The 22,372-nt window shown below is 43.9% G+C and overlaps 1 protein-coding gene across 1 annotated transcript in view; it reads left to right on the top strand.

Moving 5' to 3' along the window:
- Positions 1–22,372, top strand: part of Micu1 (mitochondrial calcium uptake 1) — a 163,538-nt gene that overhangs the window by 62,796 nt on the left and 78,370 nt on the right. Inside the window, exon 6 of the mRNA XM_076557206.1 lies at positions 10,310–10,424. Within this exon, the coding sequence (XP_076413321.1) occupies positions 10,310–10,424 (115 nt within the window). The remainder of the gene's footprint in view (positions 1–10,309; positions 10,425–22,372) is intronic.

The following is a 22,372-nucleotide window of genomic DNA, read 5'->3' as shown; positions in this document are numbered from 1 at the left end:
TGACTTGTTACTACTGCTTCTAATCATATCATCTGCCGCTGCTGTATTTTAGGCTTCTTCATGATGAGATTTTCTCTGAGGCTAATGAAATAAGGAGAACATTTCATTCTGGGTAGTTGGGTTGCTCTCAGAGCTCAGGTGGTCAGAATTGGGACTGAAAAGAGAATTGCTTTCTGCAGATGGCATGTACATCATCTCAAGCACCCCGCCTCGGTTTGTTGCACACTAATTTATGTTGCCCCCAATGCAAAAGACCTTTGAGAAGCTCGGAAGAGAATCTGAGTCAGAGAAGGGGAAATCATAAACTACACCGAGTTGAAAACATTTAAACCTAATTTTTATTTGGCATGTACCAAATCCAACATCTCTGCACAATTGGGTATGGACCAAATCAAGAGGGCATATTTTAGCTGTGCAACAACTCCTGTTTGAGAATAACGTGACTGTTTAAGACGAATGTTTTTCCAAGGCTTTGGCAGCTCTCTGTGCACCAAGGAGATAATGAAGTGTGAGATTCGCTGCATGAGAAAATCGCTGAATCTTCTCTAACATTCCCTTCTCCCCACCGTAACTCCAGGTAGTGATGCTGTCTGCCATTTGGAAACGATAAGCCAAAATCAAGTTTTCTGGAAGCAGTCTATTACTGTCATTAATTTTTCAAAGTACAACTACAAATATTACTAGAGGGATTCGAAATCTTTTTTTCAGCAGTATAGAGAAATATTGATTCTCCTTTGTTCCTTTTTCACAGTACTGGTGATTGTGCCAAGGGCTTTGCACATGCAGACCAGATGCTTGGCCACTGAGCAACAAATTTTGCCTTTAAAAAAAATGTTTTTTCAAGACTGGGTCTCACTATGTAGCTCTGGCTGTCCTGAGACTCGATATGTGTAACCCATACTGGCCTGGAACTCACAGAGATCTACCTGCCTCTGCCTCCCAAGTGCTGGGATTAAAGATGTGTGACACTACATCCAGTGCCTTTTTAAATTTTATTTTGAGATAGGGTCTTACTAAGTTGTTCAGTTGGTCAACTCATAATTTGCCTGTCTCAACCTCAGTAGCTGAGATTATGGGCCCGCACCATCACATCTGGCAAGAAACACTGATGATAAAATAATCCTTAACAAGTGTCAATATTAAAGTAATCCAAAAACTTGAGGTTCATGAAAACTGGCATCTTAATCTAAGTAGTAGTGCTGTGCACCCCCTTTTCTTTTCCTGTATACCACAAATACATTTAGTTTATAGGTTTCCTCATGAGCATTTAGTTTGTGGGGTCTGTCGATTTCCAGGAGCTCCTTTTGTTTTAAACTCTAGAACTTGAAAACTGGGTGTGGAATAGAAAGAACGATGAGATTAAATAGGCTCCATCTAATTGAGTCCTCGAAGGGAAAATCACCTGCTCTGTTCTGATCAACCTTGTAACTAACCAGTTGGGAGTCACCACACACTGAATGCTAGCACTGGACTGGAAACCCAGCCTCAGGGCCCTTCATGGTTCATGCAACTTTAGCCATAGACTTGGTGAGTCTGGGAGACTAGTCAGAAGCCAAAGGGCAGGCACTTGAACATAAAGCCATCCAACCCAGTAGAACTATTGGGGGTTTTTAATTCACTGCGAAGTGTGGTGATCACGTGTGGGAACAGTGTGTTACAGCGGTAATTTTACTCATAAAACTTTCAGTCTCAGGCTGGAGAGATGGCTCAACGGTTAGGAGCACTGGCTGCTCTTCCAGGGGACCCAGGTTCAATTCCCATCACCCTCATATAGACATGCATGCAGGCAAAACATCAATGCACATTTAAAAAGAAAAAGAAAAAAGACTTCCGATCTCTGCCTCTCAGGAGGCTGAGGCAGGAGGACCACAGGCCTGCCTGTACCGTAGAGTGAAACCAGGGCTAGCTTTGCAACTTGGTGAAATTCTATCTCAAAATCAAAAGTAAAAGGTCTGGGGACTCCACTCTGAGTACTTGCTTCACACATACAAAGCTCTGAGTTCAAGCCCCCAGTAACCACACTCAGACATGTAAATCGGGGTTCTAAGGATGTGGCTCAGGGGTAGAAATCTTGCCTTTTAAGCCTGAAGCCCTGGTTTTGTATTAAAAAAAAAAAAAATAGTGTGATACCATAGTACAAGTGAAACCACACCAGCCCCTTCATGGGGGGGGGGTGTTCTTCATTACTTAAAGTCAATAACTTTGGTGTCTTAGTGATATCACACCTGTTCTATGTGTTGAAATAAGGCTAGGTTCTAAGTGAATACTAAAAGTTATATTTTGTTCATGTATGACAGTGAGCTTTGAAGTGTGCTGCAAAATTTTGTCATCCAAAAGGGGACATTGATCACTAAGTTGAATGGAAAGGGTGCTCTAAGTTGACCTGCATTCTGCCTCACACTTTTAATTTCAGAAGTTGTAGTGATTAGAGTAGACATTTATAGGTAACAACCGAGCTATATAATGTGGCCTGATACTTCATAAGGCGCCTGCGATTGCAATTCTCTTTCTAAAATACGCTTAGTAATTTTCACCATACGCTGAAGTAGCTGAAGCCCTCCCTTGGGGACCTTAAGATGAAAGGCATTTCTTCCAGATGCTCACTGCGTTGATACTGTAATAAACCTAATCTTATAGCATATGCTCTTGGAAGATAGTTGAAGCAACTTTGAAATATTTCTTTGCACTTTTAAGCACAGCTTCAATTTCTTTCTTACAGTTTGTGTATTATCTTTGCTATTTATATTGATTTCTTATATTGAATTAATGCACATTCTTTGGATTTTCTTAGAAAAATTACATTTTGAAGAGAAAATGATAAGGAACATTGTGTTTTCCTTAAAAATGTGCCTCCCTTTAGCTCTGTGAGCAAACAGATAATGTTTGCTTAGGGCAAAAAAAATGACTTAAAATTTAGTGCAATATTAAACATTACCCCAAAGATGAAGCAAGGGAACATTTTGCCTGCATTTTCCATTTGCAGAATTGAACATTAATGGGACCTCTGGGGTCAGAGACACCAACCAACACCCTCTCGGTACTGTCAGCCTTTCAATTCCTTCAGTTGTTAGTTTCCATTTTTACTGTACTTCAGGCTTTTACATTTCCGTTTTCAAACTCATATCTCTCATCTTCATAGCTTCCCTGTATATCACAGGCAAATGATTTGAGAACATCATCTATATTAGAACTAGATCTTTTTAAAAAGCCAGCTAAGAAGAGCCATAGGCACAAGTTAGTCTTAATAATTGGTTTCCTAGTAACTCTCATTCCCCTTTTTTTTGAGGCATCATCTCACTGTGCACTCCAGGGTGGCCTCAAACTTGTAGAGATCTGCCTGCACCAGCACTCCCGGCCTCCTCCAGAATTCTGACACAACCCTTTGACGCTTTCCTCGCTTTAATTTGTGAGATCAAATACGATGGCTTTATGATCAGTTTGGTGTCGATGATTAAAATGTCACAGCTTTCGTACAGATCTTCTGTAGAGTTTTGCCTCTTTACAGACTCGTGGCTCTGATGAATGTGCCGTCCTGATGAGCCTCTCTTTAACAAGTAGATACTCACTCGGAAAATACACCGATGACTGCTCTTTCTCCCTCTTCCCCACCCCCAACTCCAGAAGCTCTGATGAGCGCTGTGGACTTGCACTAAGGACCGAGAGATTACATGGCCACAGTGCATCACAAGGCAGGAGCCGCTTGCAAATCCTCTTTAGTCGTTCATGCTTCGTCTTCGAGGAGCTGCTGTGAGGCACACCCGTTCTGTGCTCGCCCCCTCTAACACCCATACGTGCCTGTGCAGTCTGTCCTTGTTCCCTCGACTTCTCCATTCCTTGAAGTGTTCCACTCTCCCTGGACACACTGTCGGTCGTGAGTCCTCTTAGATGTCTTGTCTTCCAAGTGTCTTTTTTTTTTTTTTTTTTTTTTTTGGTTTTTCGAGACAGGGTTTCTCTGCGTAGCTTTGCGCCTTTCCTGGAGCTCACTTGGTAGCCCAGGCTGGCCTCGAACTCACAGAGATCCGCCTGGCTCTGCCTCCCAAGTGCTGGGATTAAAGGCGTGCGCCACCACCGCCCGGCAAAGGTATTGAAAGGCTTTTATTTTTATTCATTTATTTATTTATTTATTTTGGTTTGTTTTTTTCAAGACAGGGTTTCTCTGTGTAGCTTTGCGCCTTTCCTGGAACAAACTTGGTAGCCCAGGCTGGCCTCGACTTCCAAGTGTCTTTAACTTCTTCTTCCCCAACTGGTAATTCTCGTCCATATTTCTTATTTCTCCCCCCTCCCCCCAAAAAACTTTTTAACTTCTTCTTACAAAGAGCAGTTTGGCCTTCCTCGGGGCCCTCCTGCTCCCCCCCCAACCCCCCCCCCCCCAGTTCTCAGTATAGCAGAGGTCTCACCTGCGGCTACACTGACAAAGTCTTTTCCTTCCCTGAGGAGCAGAAGGCTCCGAGCCCAGGCCTGCATTGGTCAGTGAGCTAGCTGGAGTAGCATTCCAAGTGTAGTGAAGAGGCCCTGTGGAGACTGAGTGTTCATTACCCACAGTAGGTCTACTGTAGCTCTTTGTCTGGTGACAGTTCTTTTATGTCTGCAGACTGTCTATTGTCCTAAGATGAGGAGGATGGGTCCAAATTGTGCTCTATCTGCACCTCTCATGTTGCCCTTTAAACCACCAAACAGTATAATATTAGCATAAACATAGACCTACAGAAAATAGCATAAAGTTGAGAATCTGGAGATAAACCTGCATTCACAATGGGTTAACTTCCAGTGGTGGTCTAAGAGCAATCGGTAAGGCAAGGGTAGCTTCTTCCACACACGGACTGGTGTTCACTGGCTATCTGCACACAAAGAATAAAGTTGAGGGCTGGCAAGATGACTCAGTGGGTGAGGGTGCTTCCTGCCAAGCTTCAAGACCTGAGTGCGATCTCCAGAGTCCAGGGAGTGGAAGAAGAGAACCCACTCCCACAAGTTTCCTTCTGACTTCCGGATGTACACCACGGCACGTGGACATCCTACACACAGACCATTAGATACACACATGTAAAATACACACCACGGCACATGCACATCCCTACACACAGACACATTAAATACACACATGTAAAATACACACCACGGCACATGCACATCCTACACACAGACCATAAAATACACACCACGGCACATGCACATCCTACACACAGACCATTAAATACACACATGTAAAATACACACCACGGCACATGCACATCCCTACACACAGACCATTAGATACACAAATGTAAAATACACACCACAGCACATGCACATCCTACACACAGACCATTAAATACACACATGTAAAATACACACCACGGCACATGCACATCCTACACACAGACCATTAAATACACACATGTAAAATACACACCACGGCACGTGCACATCCTACACACATACACATTAAATACACAAATGTAAAATACACACCACGGCACGTGCACATCCTACACACAGACCATTAAATACACAAATGTAAAATACACACCACGGCACATGCACATCCTACACACAGACCATTAAATATACAAGTGTAAAATACACACCACGGCACATGCACATCCTACACACAGACCATTAAATACACAAATGTAAAATACACACCACGGCAAGTGCACATCCTACACACAGACCATTAAATACACACATGTAAAATACACACCACGGCAAGTGCACATCCTACACACAGACCATTAAATACACAAATGTAAAATACACACCACAGCACGTGCACATCCCTACACACAGACCATTAAATACACAAATGTAAAATACACACCACGGCACATGCACATCCTACACACAGACCATTAAATATACAAGTGTAAAATACACACCACGGCACGTGCACATCCTACACACAGACACATTAAATACACACATGTAAAATACACACCACGGCACATGCACATCCTACACACAGACCATTAAATACACAAATGTAAAATACACACCACGGCACATGCACATCCTACACACAGACCATTAAATACACACATGTAAAATACACACCACGGCACGTGCACATCCTGCACACATACACATTAAATACACAAATGTAAAATACACACCACGGCACGTGCACATCCTACACACAGACCATTAAATACACAAATGTAAAATACACACCACGGCACATGCACATCCTACACACAGACCATTAAATATACAAGTGTAAAATACACACCACGGCACATGCACATCCTACACACAGACCATTAAATACACAAATGTAAAATACACACCACAGCACGTGCACATCCCTACACACATACCATTAAATACACAAATGTAAAATACACACCACAGCAAGTGCACATCCTACACACAGACCATTAAATACACAAATGTAAAATACACACCACGGCACATGCACATCCCTACACACAGACCATTAAATATACAAGTGTAAAATACACACCACGGCACGTGCACACCCTACACACAGACACATTAAATACACACATGTAAAATACACACCACGGCACATGCACATCCCTACACACAGACACATTAAATACACAAATGTAAAATAAGCTGGACTGCCTATCTCACATTATAGGTAACAACTTAAAATGAATCAGAAAGTTTTAAAAAGGAGTTAATGCTTTCAAACTAGAAAATAGAAGTAGCTCCATGACCTTGGCTTCAATGATGGAGTATTAACTACAACATGAGATAAAAGGAGGGGAAAATAGGTGAACTGAAGTTCACCGCAGAACCTTAGGTGACTCACAGAACATTATCAGGACAGTGAAAAACGAACATGAAGAAGGAGTGAAAATATTTTCAGAGTGTATAGATGATAAGGTCATAGCATCCAGGAGTTGTCAAACTGTTCTTAAAAATCATCAGAGCAAAGCCAGGTGAAAAATGGCACAGGCCTTGGATAGAAATTCAGATGGCCTGTGCCATCTCAGGTCATGAGGCATGTGGCAGCAAGCTGGGCACAAAGAAAGATGCACATCAAAATTTAATGAAGCCAAGTGTCGGGACCTGTAATCCCAGCGCTTGGGAGACAGAGATAGGACCACCTCAAGCTTGAGTTCCAAAGCATTCAGGGCTGAATAGTGAAACCCTGTCTGGAAGAGAAAAAGAAGACATTACAATGAGGTACCATTGTACACCCATGAGGATAGCAGCAAGGATGTGTAGAAATTGGATCCTCTGTGTTCCTGGGGGCCGGGTGTGTGCTGAAACCACTGAAGGAAATGGTTTGGCTGTCCCTCAAGACAACGTAATAGGGGAGTTCTACTCTTAGGAGTATGTTGAGAAAAGCCCAGCTACTCTGACAGTTGTTAGGGATTGCATACAGCAGCCAAAAGGCAGACGTCATCTGAGTGTCCTGCCTGTGGATGTGTGAACCAGTCCTGGTGTGTACACACAGTACAATGGTTTGGGTAATAGAAAATGATTACTGATCCGCACTCTGTGGATGAACTAGAGAACGTTTGATGATAGAAGCCAGGCACAAAAATATTCTTTTGATGTATGGTTAAGTAGTTAAAATGGCGACTTCTATGGAAATGCCATCACAATAATATGTAATAAACCTTCAAGGAAAAACTGTTCCAGATAAAGGAATCTAAAGAAACGTGGCAAAATGATGCATTTTTGTTCTGACATCTGGACTGGGGAAGAAGGGGCATGGGTGTGATGGTTGGGATAGCTGTCTAAGTGTAAAAATGGATGGGATGCAGGTTGACAAGATGACCGGAGTTTGAGCCTGGGAGCTCACATGGTAAAGGAAAAGAGCTGACCTCAGGTTGTCGTCTGACCGCCACACTCTCACGGTGGCATGCACACAAAATAATGTACTAAGGTTCTTTATTAATGGATGATATTAAGTAATACTATGTGTGTTAATAGTGACCTTTCTGGTTTTATTGAGTTTATTCTACATGCTTGAGAGGATGTCTGTTCACAGGAAATATATGCTGATATATGTAAAGTAACGTAAAATAGCTCCATGTCTCCAGCTGACTCAGAGTGATGTGAAGGCTGTCTCTGTATAAAATATAGAGCTGGTGGAGTCATGTGTTAGTAAACTTGCATAAAAAGTATACGCTGGCTCCTTCTACTAGTCTGTCAATTCTTCTGTCAGTTTGAAATTGAGTGAAAATCCAAAGTTAGTGGCCAATTTGGTTTCTGTCTTTATTCTTCTGAGCGGCACCATGGAGTGATACTACTCGTAGCTCTGGCCAGCTGCCTCCCTTCACTTGGTAAACTCTCACCTGCTCCTCAACTTTTGGCTCCCAATGCCGTCTTTATTTCAATGCACAGAGCAGCATCTCCATGAGATTATTATAATGTTAATTCTTTGGCTTCCATATACACTTACTAGTTTGGATAGCAATCATATGCCTTTGGAAATATTTTCTTTTTTTTTTTTTAACTTTATTTCATGTGCATTGGTGTGAAGGTATCAGATCCCCTAGAACTGGAGTTACAGACAGTTCTGAGCTGCCATGTGGGCCCTGGGAATTGAACCTGGGTCCTCTGGAAGAGCAGCTAGTGCTCTTAACCACTGAGCCATCTCTCTAGCCCCACATTTTCTTTTCATGTAAGTCTTCCTGTTCACAATGTTCTACAACATATCAGATCATTATATGTAAATAAAAATTTCTATCAATTGTATGTACATATATATTTTTTGAGGGATTTACATATTGACTTTCCAGAGAGTGGCTTTGCTGCCCTGGCTCTCCTCCAGTAGATTCTCCTCCTGGAAATTACGTTTAACTTCTGGGTAGGGAATTAAGTGTTGGCGTAAGATCCAGCCATACTGAGAGCACCTTGAACTATGTGCTCATTTTAGTTGTCAAGTCAAAGATATAATCACTAAATACTGTCATGGGGGATAATATATCAGCCACGAAAGTCAGAGAAGCACTTGCTTCCTGTCTTCTGTTTGGTTTCTGCATTGCTGGGGATGGAACTCGAGGTCTTGGGCATGCGAGGCAGGACCTCTACCACGGAGCAGCAGCCCAGCCCCAAGTTCTTTCTCCATTGGCGGCTGCAGTCGAACTCTGGAATCTGGGACGGTTTGGTTGGCACCGCCTGTGCCTGTGGGTCCGCACCTGTTGGTGGGCCACCTGCGTTGGTTAAGGTCGTGCGGGGGTGATGCCATGCTGACCCCCATGGTGCCTGTGCTCTCCATTGCCTAACCACTTCTCTTTCCTTTGTGATGTTGATGGGATCTCCACTAGAGCGAGGTAACCGTGGTAACCGTGGTGGCCTGTGCCTGGATGCTGGTGTGGTGGTGCCTGTCGGTTTTCATGTGGCTGGCTCCCGAAGTGCTGCCTGCTGTTCTCTGCTTGCATGAGATTGTTGCTTTGATTGCGCTTCCTTGGTTGGAGTTCTTAAAACCTCTTTCTTTCTCCCCTACCCCCTTGGTGCACAGAATAAATAGTTTCTTAAATACCTGTGGTTGGTCCAGAACTTACGGACTTAGTTTCAAGTGCAACTCTCCTGTGGATCCTTTGCAGTTTTTGAAAGTTTATCTTCAGCATCACCACCGATTTTGTGCTTCAGAGAGGAATTCAGAGGACAGGAAAAGTTTAGCTGGACAAGTGGAAAGGGACCATGTGTCAGGCAGGCTGCTACTGAAACCAGCCTTCATGATCACAGAGAAAGGGAAGATACATTTGAAGTAAGAGCTGAGTCAGGAAACCATTTGTTTTCATCAAAAAGCTGAAATTCAGTAGCATCCACTAATGTAATAATAAATAGGTTGTTGTATCTAAATCTTGGGGTGAATGTTGGATTTGGCATCGTATTTCAGACTATTCTTTATCCCAAATACTCTTCCATATTTCAGACTAAGATTGAGTCCAAAAGGGAAGAGTAAAATGAGCCTTTCAGAAGCGTTTGTATGGCCTTGACCCCGCTGCCTCCCTCCAGTTCAGGTCACTAACAGTATGCCTTTTTGGTCAGTTGGAACCAGTTTCCTCTTAGCTTTTTCATTTGTTTGAATTCTTCGTGTTTCAGAGTGAGGTCAGTCGTTTTAAAATTAAAACAGTTCTGAGGTAGGGCTGTGTGTTCAATGACAGGAAATAATTGAAATCATTTTCTAATTTCCTATTAACTCAGTGTTTCAGCAAAAAAAACTAATCATTTTGCCTTGGTATTTTCATTAGCTTAAAAACTGTAAAGGATCCATTGGTTTTGAATGGCCGTCCTAGAAATGCATAGGTAGTGAACTGTGAGGTGACCACCCAGTCCCTCCTGCGGTCTGTGTTCTAATCCAGCCCTGTCTTCTTTATTTCTTGGTGGGACCTGCGTATACTAGAAAATTGCCCAGGAACGAGAAAAATTCGCTGATGAAGGCAGTATATTCTACACCCTTGGAGAATGTGGGCTCATCTCCTTCTCCGACTACATTTTCCTTACGACTGTTCTTTCCAGTAAGTATGATCGTCCAATTTTATTTGTTTGTAAGGAGTGTGCAGAAATAGAGAAACAGCTAAGCTGATCGGCTGGAAACCAATACCTATGTACAGTTAGTGGATTAGAACTCTTATGAGATTTCGTTTGTTATTTCTGTGATTTGTGTGTAAAGCCACTTAAAAGGAAAAGAAACCTAAGGTGTCAGGTAGAAATTTTATAACACACAGCCTGCCACATTACACCTTCTGGAACCAGCTCTGTGTTCTCTGCGTTCTGTGAGGACCAATCACATACCGCGACTGCTGCGGCTCTGTGCCTTTCCACACACACCATTTTCAGGTGGCTTTGTCCACTAAGGAAAAGTGGCCCCATTTTCCTGCTTGTGTTGACTACCCACTTTTTAATCTTGGAAGACGATTTCCGGGGACTCAGAACTCAATATTCACTTATGTAGAACATGGGTTTGTGTCTGCTTTTTAAAAGTAAAATGATTTAGGGTGTGTAACACTGTGGGACTTTGTCTTTGTGTGAATTTTGATCATCCAGAAAAACTAAACAAGATGTTCATACCTCTCTGTGGTGTGCAGTCTGTTAAAATATAACTCAGGTGAGAGCTGATGATAGAGCTTGCTGGTTAAGTACTTGCCTAGTCTGTGTGGTCCTGGGTTCAGCCCCCAGTACTGCAAAAGCAAAGTACCAAAGTGAACCAGAGTTCAAACTCGACATTCTGTTAACAGTGATTCTGAGTGTTCTTCCAATCTAGGAAAGATTCGGCCATCCCCCTCCCCTCACCTCCCCTCTTCCATCCATGGATGAGTTTCTGTAAAGATAAAACACTGAGTCAGGTGGTGAGGGTGGTTTTGAGACAGGGTCTCTCTGTGTAGCCTAGGCTGCCATCAAACTTGGCAATCCTCCTGCCTCAACCTGTCAAGTACTAGGATTACAGGTGTGTACCACTATGCCCAGCTTATGAGTTTTAAGAGATGGAAGACATGGCTCCTGCCATGACCAAGTTTCAGCCTTATTCCTTCCATGTAACTGCTGACAGGGAAAAGATGAAGTAGATGTATACCTCATCACAGCTGGCCTTGGGGTGCCACTGGGTCAGAAGGAGTGTATGCAGCAGCCCAGCCAAATTAAAGCTTATCTCGGCTCTGGCTTGTTTGTTTGTTTTTTGTTTGTTTGTTTTGAGACAGAGTCTATCTTCATAGCCCTGGCTGTCCTGGAACTCATTGTGTGTGTAGACCAGGCTGGCCTCAAACTCAGAGATCTGCTTACCTCTGCCTTCCCAGTCTGGGATGAAAGGCGTGTGCCACCACACCTTGACTCATTTTTAGTTGTGAGGCTAGCCTTTAATGGCTGAACCATCTCTCCAGCCCAGACCTTGACTCTTTTTTAAAAAACAGGAATCATTTTCTGCGTAATGTGTTTATACCTGAGTGTATATGTGTGCACTGTGTGTGTAGATGCTTCAGAGCCACTCAGTGTAGGTGCTGAGAACTGAACCCTGGTCCTCTGCAGAGCAGCAAGGTCTCTTGGCCACTGAGCCATCTTTCCAACCCCTTGTTGAGCTTTTTTTTTTTTTCTTTTTAATCAAATTTGGAAGTTCTGCAGCTGCTCAGATATTGTGACCGTCTTCAGATGCACTGAAGTCGTGCCTTTCCCCCACCCTTCAGCCTGTGGCATGGATTGTTGTTGTCTCCATGAAGACACTCGGGCATACAGAACGTTCCAGAACCTACCCCTAGTCCCACTGTGAATGAGTAGCTATTTTCAGATAGGGGCCTAAACTGAGCAGCCTCTGGGCTCCTGCAGCTTTCCTGCCCTGCTCTCGGTGCCGGCAGTGGCAGCTGGAACTCACTCGCTGCCTCAGTTTCTCCAAGGCCGGGCTGTGGAGAGGCTATGGTAGCAGTCCAAGCGTCCTTGCAGTCTTCATGCTCTGTAGGGCATTTTCACTCTGTCTAACAAGCTGCCAGCGAAAATCTGCCACAGACGTTACCCTGGGGTCAGGTCAGTGCTTTCCCACACTCAGGGCTGGTGGAGTCACAAGGCCCATTGCAGTCTAAGTATGGTAAATGATTCCCAAGTCATGCTGGGAGAGGACAGACAGCTCCCTAAGCCTCGAAAGTGCTGGTATTGGACCCTCGAGATGGCCCAATGGGTAAAGGCTCTTGCCACCAAGACTCACAACCTGAGTTCAATCTCCTGACGCCACAGGAATGAAAGGGAGAACCAACTCTTAACTTGTACACATACACATACACAGGAAATAAATAAGCATTGCTAGTGAATTGGTGTAGGACTAGAACATGCATTAGTGTATTTATTCTTCTGATGCACAGTAGGCAGCAGGGGCTATAGAAAACCTAGAGGACAGTTGAGTCAGGACCGCCCTTCTGATGAGTTGTTTGCACTCAGTGAGTATGCTCGGGACATCATCATTTGAGCACCACCAACACTCTGAGGTCCCTAGCGGGCTGAAGCGTGGGACCCCAGCGTGCTTAAGAAGCCCCACTCTGTTGTCAAAAGTAAAACCTAAGAACTATAGGTAGCAAGTTGTTCTTTTCCAATTTACCATGCCTCAAAATAAAACCAGGGAAGCTGCTTTCCTGAAGAAATTGCGTTGTGCAGCGTGATTTCCCATTAAATGGGGTTTGTTCTCATTGAAACTTTTCGGAAGTTTGATGAGCAATATCTTGTGCGTAAAGTAAGTGGCATTGGTTTCTTACTCTTCTCCGTATGTAACCTGGATAAAGGGCCTTCTAAACACTGAACCCCTGTTCTCCCATCTCATACACACACTTACAGACACATTCTCAGAAACCTTTCTCTTGCTTTTTTTTTTCCCTCCTTGGCCTCCACCACCTCTTCAGAGCCTGTGTGATTTGTTGTTGATCTCACTCATTGTCCACTCTCCACCCTAAACTATTGCTCACAGAGCAGCAATCACAAGTCTGTGATCGCCACTGCAAATACTTGCTGCACCTAAAGAGTCCCAGCAAAGACGCAGAACAAGAGTGTAAGACACATCGAGGTTGGTGTGTGTGTTTCCTCCCAAACCAGCCTTGCTGTTGGCATCCTAGGCCAGGAATAGTCCTTGTAGTCAGCTGTTAATGTCTTCAGTCTGCAGCTGTGCGGGCAGAGGGGGAAACATGGCTTTTAAATTAATGTGTTTCAAAACACGCTTGATTCCTTGTGCTAATTCAGAATCCATGCATTGTATCCTTCCCTAGGCCGGGTACACAAATTCTCCTGTTTATACCTCATTTCTCTGATCTGCTTTGATGGATTCACTTGAATTTTTTTTTTAGCATGAGCATCTATATTAAGGAGAATATTAAATATTTACTGGATAGCTACTCATCAATAAAATAAGTTCATATTCTTACTAGGCAAGATGATTAATTGAATAATTTCCAAAGAGCCTCTGATCCTTAAAGTAGGTTAATAAAAATCAAGTGAGAATACACAAGCATGGTTATTGTCTGCACTATCCAACTGCAGCATTCGCTCGTGGCCTTGAGATAGAAGCAGGGATTTTTCTTCATACCTAAGTACAGAGAAATGCTGTCAATGTTTATCTAGAATGCTCAATATTACTAATTTGGGTCATTTTTACTAATGTTGAGATTGACTACGTAGTAACAATGAAACTGAAAATCTGACTCGTGCCTATTGTCAGTCGATTTTATTTTGACATGACTATTTTGTATTCTTAACTCCATATGTGTTCTAATTAAAATTATTAATTCTGTGAGCTAATAACATGCAGTAATCTTAGCTAGGGCTGCAGTAGTCATAAGTCATTTGTAAAAGCTCATGACTAAGCATCTTCCCACCAGAGAAATGCTATGGTGTGCCCAGTACTGAGGGCTTTAAAGCTCATGTAGATCTGAGAAACGTCAGGCAGAATTCATTGTGTTCTGATTTTGACTCTTTTAGACTCCAGGCAATTAGTGAAGAAATTGAATTGTGTTTTCACGGTAGCATAATTTGGCTGAGTGAAAATTAAGCCATGTCTTCATTGTTTTGCATATTTCTCACAAATACATCCACCTGCTGGAAAATTACAATAATATAACTCCTGTCAGCAATTTAAAAAACACTTTTAAATATGCAGTATTTTAGGTTACTTGGGGGTCTGTGTCATTTCAGTAGCCCCAGTTTCTCCAGAAAGTTGACATATTTACATCTCTGTAGCAACAACCACCCGAGGTGCTTAGCTCAGATGAACAAGCTTGAATTCCTGTAGGACATCTGACTCTGTGTCTTTGATGCCAGTGTCACATGGACTTCAGTGTAACTCCCTGTCTCTCTTTTGTTACCCTGGAGCAGACTGTGGAAGCCGCCACTAGTCCTGGATAACTCTCTGCCTGCTGTCCCCTCTCCCTCAGGCCCTCCCCTGTCCCGTTTGCCTTCCGCCGGTAGCTGGGGTGGTTCTCTAGGAACTTAAACTCAGTGGTTACTGATGTCCAAGGGCATTTGCTTATGGCCTATGAGCCCCACTTTTCACGGTGTTTGCCTGTTAGAAGCTAGACTGGACTCTAATGTCTGTGCCTGTCTGTACCTAGCCCTTCACCACACACTCACAGCTTACAGTGTTTGTGGATGCTCAGGCTTCATCATTTGCTGCCTCCATGCTCCTGAAGCAAGTTTTTTAAGTGCTTTTGTAAGCTGAGTATGGTGGCAAATGCCTATAGCCCCAGCACTTGGGAATCTGAGGCAGGAGGATTGCTACAAGTTTGAGGAAAGACAGGATACTTAGTGAATTCAAGGCCAGCTTGGAATACATAGCAAAATCTTGCCTTAAAAGATTGAGGAAGAAAATCCTGTCATTGAATGTTTTCCCCAGTTATCATCCAGTCTAGAAAAGCTGTTCAACACAGTTTGTGGCACATAGAAGCACTCCACATATATTTGTTGGCTAAATAAATCAAATTCTCTGAATGATTACTTAATATGTGTATATATATTAAAATTTTATATTGCTACACATACCTTCAGCTTCCTGATTAATACTTAAAACTGTATTACATCAATATTCTCTATAATATATAAACAAAGCCAGAACATTAATTGTAGCAGCCAATTTTATTCTACTGGGACACTTAATTGAAAAGCAAATAGCTTTTGAATGCATACCAAAATGAGTTACATGTAGAGGGTCCTTCAGATTGACACAGGTTAAGTAACAAACTCCAGTTCTTTATTAATGCAGCTAGCTCTAAGCAGCTAGATGACAAATTCCATCTTGGCATAAGCTGTTGCCGTGGTTATTGAACTTCAGCTTTTGAAAGGAAGCCACCCAAAATGAAAAGAAGGTCAAGTCGGTAAACATTTTTCTTGTAGCGCTCTGAATACAAGGATGGGATCTGTCACACAGGCAGATATAGTTTGGCCATAAGCAGCAGTGAAGTTGAAGAGAGTATACTTACACTGTAGAACATGACCTTGATGCAGGTACAACACAGGGTTGCCTTGTAGAGTCCCCCTTCCGGTACTCTGGAGACGTCTAAGCCCTCTGACATCTCGTGTATTGAACACTCTTGACAGCGTCAATGTCAGGAAGGCCAAGGTATGTAAATGAAAGACAGCAGCTCTCTGGATAAAGCCCAAAGATAGGCTGTGGGCCATCAGCCATAAACATCAGTTACTGTGTTTTTCTTCACGTAAAATTATAGGGATCAGGGCTGCAATGTATTTTCCACAGCAAATGGCAGTAGGAGAAGTTGTAGGTGGACTGAATGTCTATATAGCTGGAAGCTGAAGAAATGCAAAGAACATCATAATCTTTCTAAGAGGCTTTAAAGCCCGGAATCTCTTGACATGTTGAGCTCCATACTATGAATGTTCTGAAAACTTCAGCAGTTAATCAATTAACCACACGGACTTTCAATGAGGAATAAAGGTCTCTTCCTCTTAGGATTTCCAAATACCAGCACAACTGGATCAATATCAATTTGAAGTCTGTCCTGAGAATGCATTAAATTTGCAATTTAATGTTTAGAACATAATAGAGCAGAAACATGGTTCTCCTGACTGGGACCTCCCAATCAGCATGCCAGCAATAACAGCCTGCCACCCTCTTATTTTAAGGGTGTCTTGGATAGTCTGTAAATCCCAGAGCATGGGTTTGTCTTGGTGGTATGCAGAGTGTAGGCGTCATGACCACACATTGCATCCTCAGATCTGTGAAAAGGTTTAACGGTCTAGAGTTGGGCTCCATCCTCCAAACCATACAAGGGAAAGTCTTTCGTAACTTCCAGAAACCTAAAGGACTGCAGGAGGTGGAGATGAACTAGCACGCTTGGCCATGGGTTGCGTCCCTAGTGTACACATAAAACCACCTAGCATTGATCACCTCGTGAGAGGCCATTTGTTAACTGCTCTTCTCATTGACTACCAAATCCTCGGTGTTCTCCAGCCGTGTGTGCTGCAGATCAGCTGCTTGAGTCGACCTTTACATCCGATTGATGACGACCTTGTTAGAGTCTGGAAGGTTTTGTCCCGCACTTTCATAAAGTGCCTGCCTTTTAGCCCAGTGATCCTTTTCCATGAGTTCAGATGGAAATTATAATTTATAATTACATATAGAATGATGTTGATGTAAAAAAATAATTGGAAAAGAACTCAGACTGGCTCAGTTTGGTGGTTGACCTTGACCCATGAAAGAGTGGACTGAACCAGTTACTATAAATCTATGCAATGAGGTTCATACCATTCTTAATATAATGTGTGTAATAGAGAGATGCTATCAGCAATGAAAATGTTCATAATGTATTGATTAGTCAAAATTTACCCATTATATGACTCTATATTGGGGAAAAAAATCTGCTTTCACATGTTGTGAACTTTAGGTGTTTCGGTTAGACTTTTAGTCTTGTTTCTCCACCAAGGAAATTTCTAACTACTATATTCTCAAAGTTAGAAACAAAATTTTTGGCCAGCCTGGTCTACAGAGTGAGTTCCAGAACAGCAAGGACTACACAGAGAAACCCTGTCTTAAAAAAAAAATCTTATTTTATTGTTTCAAATTATATAATATGGAGAAGTGTGTGTGTGTGTGTGTGTGTGTGTGTGTGTGTGTGTGTGTGTGTGTGTGCGCGCACTCTACTGACTAAACCATCTCCCAGCCCAGAAATGAGATGTTTTTAGTGACATGATGCTATTTCACATTATACAGTCGGGTTCCCCTTAAGTGTGGTTAATGAGAAAATACAGCTGTACAGCCACAACAAACATATTCAAAAATAATCTAATTTACTCTTGTTGGGCATATTAAATTACTAAATGTTAAATTAATTTTAGTTATTAAATTACTAAAACCTAAAGCTTGTGGTATAGTCAAAAAGTTGGAGGAGCATTTTTAATTATAATTCTAGCACAACCCAAAGGAAGAGCTTTAATTTAAATTTTATTTCATAACAGTATTTTTCTGTAATACTGTAGTCTGGATGGGTTTGCGTTTTATTTAGCTCTATTCTTATTAGTCTTTATTCTCTCTCATTCCCTTGTTTCTCAGAGGTGTCTGTCAGAAAGCATACACAAAGGCTGCTTGCCAAGGAGAGAAGGTGGCAGTGACTTCTAGGTAACATGTGACACCAGGAGCGACCGAGCTTTGACTGCAGAAAAAAAGTCCACTTAGTTCCTCAGGCTACCTTACGGGCTTTAGTGAGAGTTTGCAAGTTTCTTTTTAAACTTAAACTGAATAAGGTCCTAGGGCACTGGTTCTCAACCTTCCTAGTGCTGCTGCACCCCTTAATGCAGTTCCTCGTGTTGTGTTGTGTTGTGGTGGCCCCCAACCATAACATTACTTCATTGCTACTTCATAACTGTAATTTTGCTACTGTTATGAATTGTAATGTAAATATGTAAATGTAATGTACATATGTAATGTAAATGTGACCCAAAGGGGTCACAACCCACAGGTTGAGAACCACTGCTCTAGAAAGTACTTGATGGCAAAGCACTGCCCAGAAGGAATGAGTTCTGGAAAGTGCCACAGTCCAAACTCCTGCCTTAGGCTTGGGACCATGAAAGCTCCGTGGTGTGCCTTCTCCTCCATCCTTGTGCACAGACCCGCAGGCCCAAAGCTCTCAGATCAGGGTGAGCGGAAAGGCTGGCAGACAAGCTGGAGCTAGGGTAGCCCCTGAGTCACACACTGGGTTCTCCTCCATATGGGTCTGCAGCACCGTGAGCGCCTCCTCCCAGAGGCGGCAGGTCACAGTGGTCACAGTGCCATTGGCCGCCTCCTGAAGACCACCGCTGTTCATGCTGCTGAGGCTGCCTCCTCGCCTCCTAAATACGTAGGTCAAGTCCAGTGCTCCTGTCTTCTTGGGCAGTAATGGTGCTGCATGACCATATGCAGAACCATCTGGACCGTTCGATCCTGAGGTGAAGGAAGCTGAGCTGGGAAGACCAGCAAGAAAACAGGGGTGTGGAAGCCGTGGCAGACAAGGCTAATGGGACCCTACATCACTGATGAAAGCCCTCTCCAAGCAGGCACTGGGCAGGTCCTCTCCAGACTCTCGGGAAGCTTCATATGTCCTTGTTCCAGCTGTGTGTTCGTTGTGGAGGCCAGGCCTGGTCTCTTTCTTCACTTTTCTCAGCCTCTGTTCCAGAGCCTTGAAAGGCCCAGGATAGACAGGGCATTCTGGATCTGGGCAGGACTTGCCTGGGCTCCTGAGCATGATGAGCCTTCTGTGTAGTTCAGACAGTGGGGCCAAGTGTGAGGAAGCATGCCTGTAATCTCAGCACTAGGAGGCTGAGGCAGGAGGATTGCAAGTTTGAGTCTAGTCTGGGATACACAGCGGGACCCTGCCTCAGGACTGCACCTTCACGTAAGAACAAGGACTGTGCAGATATCTGGCCACTAAAAAAGAGAGAGAGAGAGAGAGAGAGAGAGAGAGAGAGAGAGAGAGAGAGAGAGAGAGAGAGAGAGAGAGAGAGAGAGAGAGAAAGAAAGAAAGAAAGAAAGAAAGAAAGAAAGAAAGAAAGAAAGAAAGAAAGAAAGAAAGAAAGAAAGAAAGAAAGAAAGAGGTTGTTTCTTTTGCTCTTCAGCTGGAAGGCCCTCTTCAACTTCCAGGCTTGGCTCACTGTCATTGAGGAGAAACTGAAGTTGTTTCTGGAGAAGGATGCTGCCTTCTGCAGACCCTGACTCAGCACCAGTGGCCGAGCAGAGAGGAGAGAGCCCACAGGCTAAGGCACTGCCGGGGCAGAGAACCTTAGCCCTTAGGTTTGTGTGTGTCCGGTGGTTGAGAAAGATGCCCATGAGCAAAAGGTGGGTCCTGTGCAAATCTGACAGCTGACTGACCTGTGGGAAGATTGCATTGCAAGTTAATGACTGTGTGGGATGCAGTCCCAGTTTCCAAGTGGGGCACTAGCCCTTACAGCAGTGCATCCACGGTAGGTGACCTCATCACTGCACCAGCCCTTACAGCAGTGCATTTACAGTAGGTGACCACATCACTGCACCAGCCCTTACAGCAGTGCATTTACAGTAGGTGACCTCATCACTGCACTAGCCCTTACAGCAGTGCATTTACAGTAGGTGACCTCATCACTGCACCAGCCCTTACAGCAGTGCATTTACAGTAGGTGACCACATCACTGCACCAGCCCTTACAGCAGTGCATTTACAGTAGGTGACCTCATCACTGCACTAGCCCTTACAGCAGTGCATTTACAGTAGGTGACTACATCACTGCACCAGCCCTTACAGCAGTGCATTTACAGTAGGTGACCTCATCACTGCACTAGCCCTTACAGCAGTGCATTTACAGTAGGTGACCTCATCACTGCACCAGCCCTTACAGCAGTGCATCCATGGTAGGTGACCACATCACTGCACCAGCCCTTACAGCAGTGCATTTACAGTAGGTGACCTCATCACTGCACCAGCCCTTACAGCAGTGCATTTACAGTAGGTGACCTCATCACTGCACCAGCCCTTACAGCAGTGCATCCACGGTAGGTGACCTCATCACTGCACTAGCCCTTACAGCAGTGCATTTACAGTAGGTGACCTCATCACTGCACCATCCCTTACAGCAGTGCATCCACGGTAGGTGACCTCATCACTGGCTTAGTGCAGAAGTTAGCCTCCAGGACTAGGACAGCTCGGCTGCAGCACTTAGTTTCCCTACACTGGCCACCTTTGCCTGAGTATGACCCTGCAGGTGACAACCCTCTGGATAAGAGTGTGACTGTCTGCTGTGTCCATTCGCCTCTGAAGCTCTTGGCTCATCCTTTCCATGGCCACTTCCATCTCTCCGTTAGGCTGCTTGCTTACTCTCTAAGTGACACTCGGATAGCACAGCCCAGGTAATCGTCTGGATGGTGAACTTGAAGGGCTGGTGGCCACTGGGACGAGGCACTCTTAGATGCTGTGACACTGGAACCCAGGCACCCTCCCGGCACCACTAGTGATATAGCCGTTGGTCCTTCCGGTTAGATGAGTAGGAACCAACCCAAGATCCGAGCCAACCCCTGGCTCTTCCACAGGTCGCTGAGGCTTTGCAGAACCCGGCTGAGTTCTCTACAAGCTCACTTTCCTTGCTTCCGAGGCTTGGAAAGGACCAGGTGACTCCTCTAGGTGCCTGTCCTCTTTCTGTGTTCCTCAGGATAAGGGAAGAAAGAGGCCCGGAACCTCGTCCTGGATAGTGGAAATCTGAGGTGTTATTCAGGGACTTAGCTTTGAAGCCTTGCAGCAAGACAGCAGCCGCCCTGCTGATCCCCTCACCACCAGCAGCAGAGCCCTCCCATGGGCCCCTTCCCACAGAGTGGCTGCTTTTGAGGGAAAAAAAGGCCAATGGGTTTTCAGAGTACCTATGAAGCATTCACTGCCAGAAATAAAATCAAACTAAAACGAGCCAGCCAAGGTCAATGAAAAGAAAATCCATCTGCTGCTGCTTAATTGCTTTTAAAATGATTCTGAGGATATTTGCATTTTGGAAAGCATTCTTCAGAAGCCATGCTCTACCCCAAGGCAGTGCTGAACCGCAGCTGTGGCTCACTTCATGGAGGAATGCTCCCTAACAGTAAAGGGTAGAAAGAGTTCCTCCAGGCCTCCTCCAGCCCATACCTGAGGCATCCAGAAAATCTCGTCTTAAAGGAGTCTTGTCAGCTTGTTTCAGAACCCCAGCACTCCAGAGGCAGGGCCAGAGGACACCGAAGTCCAGGGCCAATCTGGTATGAGAGCAAGTTCCATTTCTGAGCCATCTTACATTAGAAAATAAAAAGATGTGGAAATGAGCAAAAAGAAAATCTAATCCAACCAGAGCCTATAAAATGTATTTGTTTTTGAGACCAGGTTTTGCTCTATAGCCCTGGCTGGTCTGTTCTGCTAGACCACACTGGCCTTGAACTCACAGTGATCTGCTTGCCTCCACCTCCCGAGTGCTGGGATTCTAAATGTGTACCACTACACCAACTCTTTTTGTGTGTGTGTGTGTGTGTGTGTGTGTGTGTGTGTGTATGTGTGTGTGTGTACTTATATGACACATGTATGTAAGTGCCTGTAGAGGCCAGAAGATGTCAGATGCCCTGGAGATATAGGTGTTTGTAAACTGCCTGATATAGGTGCTGAGAACCAAACTTAGGCCCTCCAGTCCCTCTTACAGAGTTTTCCTCCTCCCCACAACCCTACAGAAAGCAAGACACCAGGACATGGTGTAATAATTCTAGCCCATTATTTTGTATCAATTCAGAAGTAACTGTATTTAGAATGTTGCATTTCTGAGAGGCACTGGCCATTTAAGGTGCTTCACTGTAGACCCTTGGGATGCTGAAGATCTAGAAGCAAGTCTGAGAATTCTGGTAGAGACAGGATAATGGTTCTGTGGTTTTGCGTTTATCCAGATGAGGAAGCAGGTGTGTTTTTTATTTCTCTAGCAAATGAAACTATGTTAGGTTGTAAGAGCTACGCAGTAGATTTGGGCTGTATGTAAGAAATTTAATTAATATA

The sequence above is a fragment of the Peromyscus maniculatus genome, chromosome 21, assembly GCF_049852395.1.
Source record: "Peromyscus maniculatus bairdii isolate BWxNUB_F1_BW_parent chromosome 21, HU_Pman_BW_mat_3.1, whole genome shotgun sequence".
Taxonomy (NCBI): Eukaryota; Metazoa; Chordata; class Mammalia; order Rodentia; family Cricetidae; genus Peromyscus; species Peromyscus maniculatus.
This window is presented reverse-complemented; position numbering and strand designations above follow the sequence as displayed.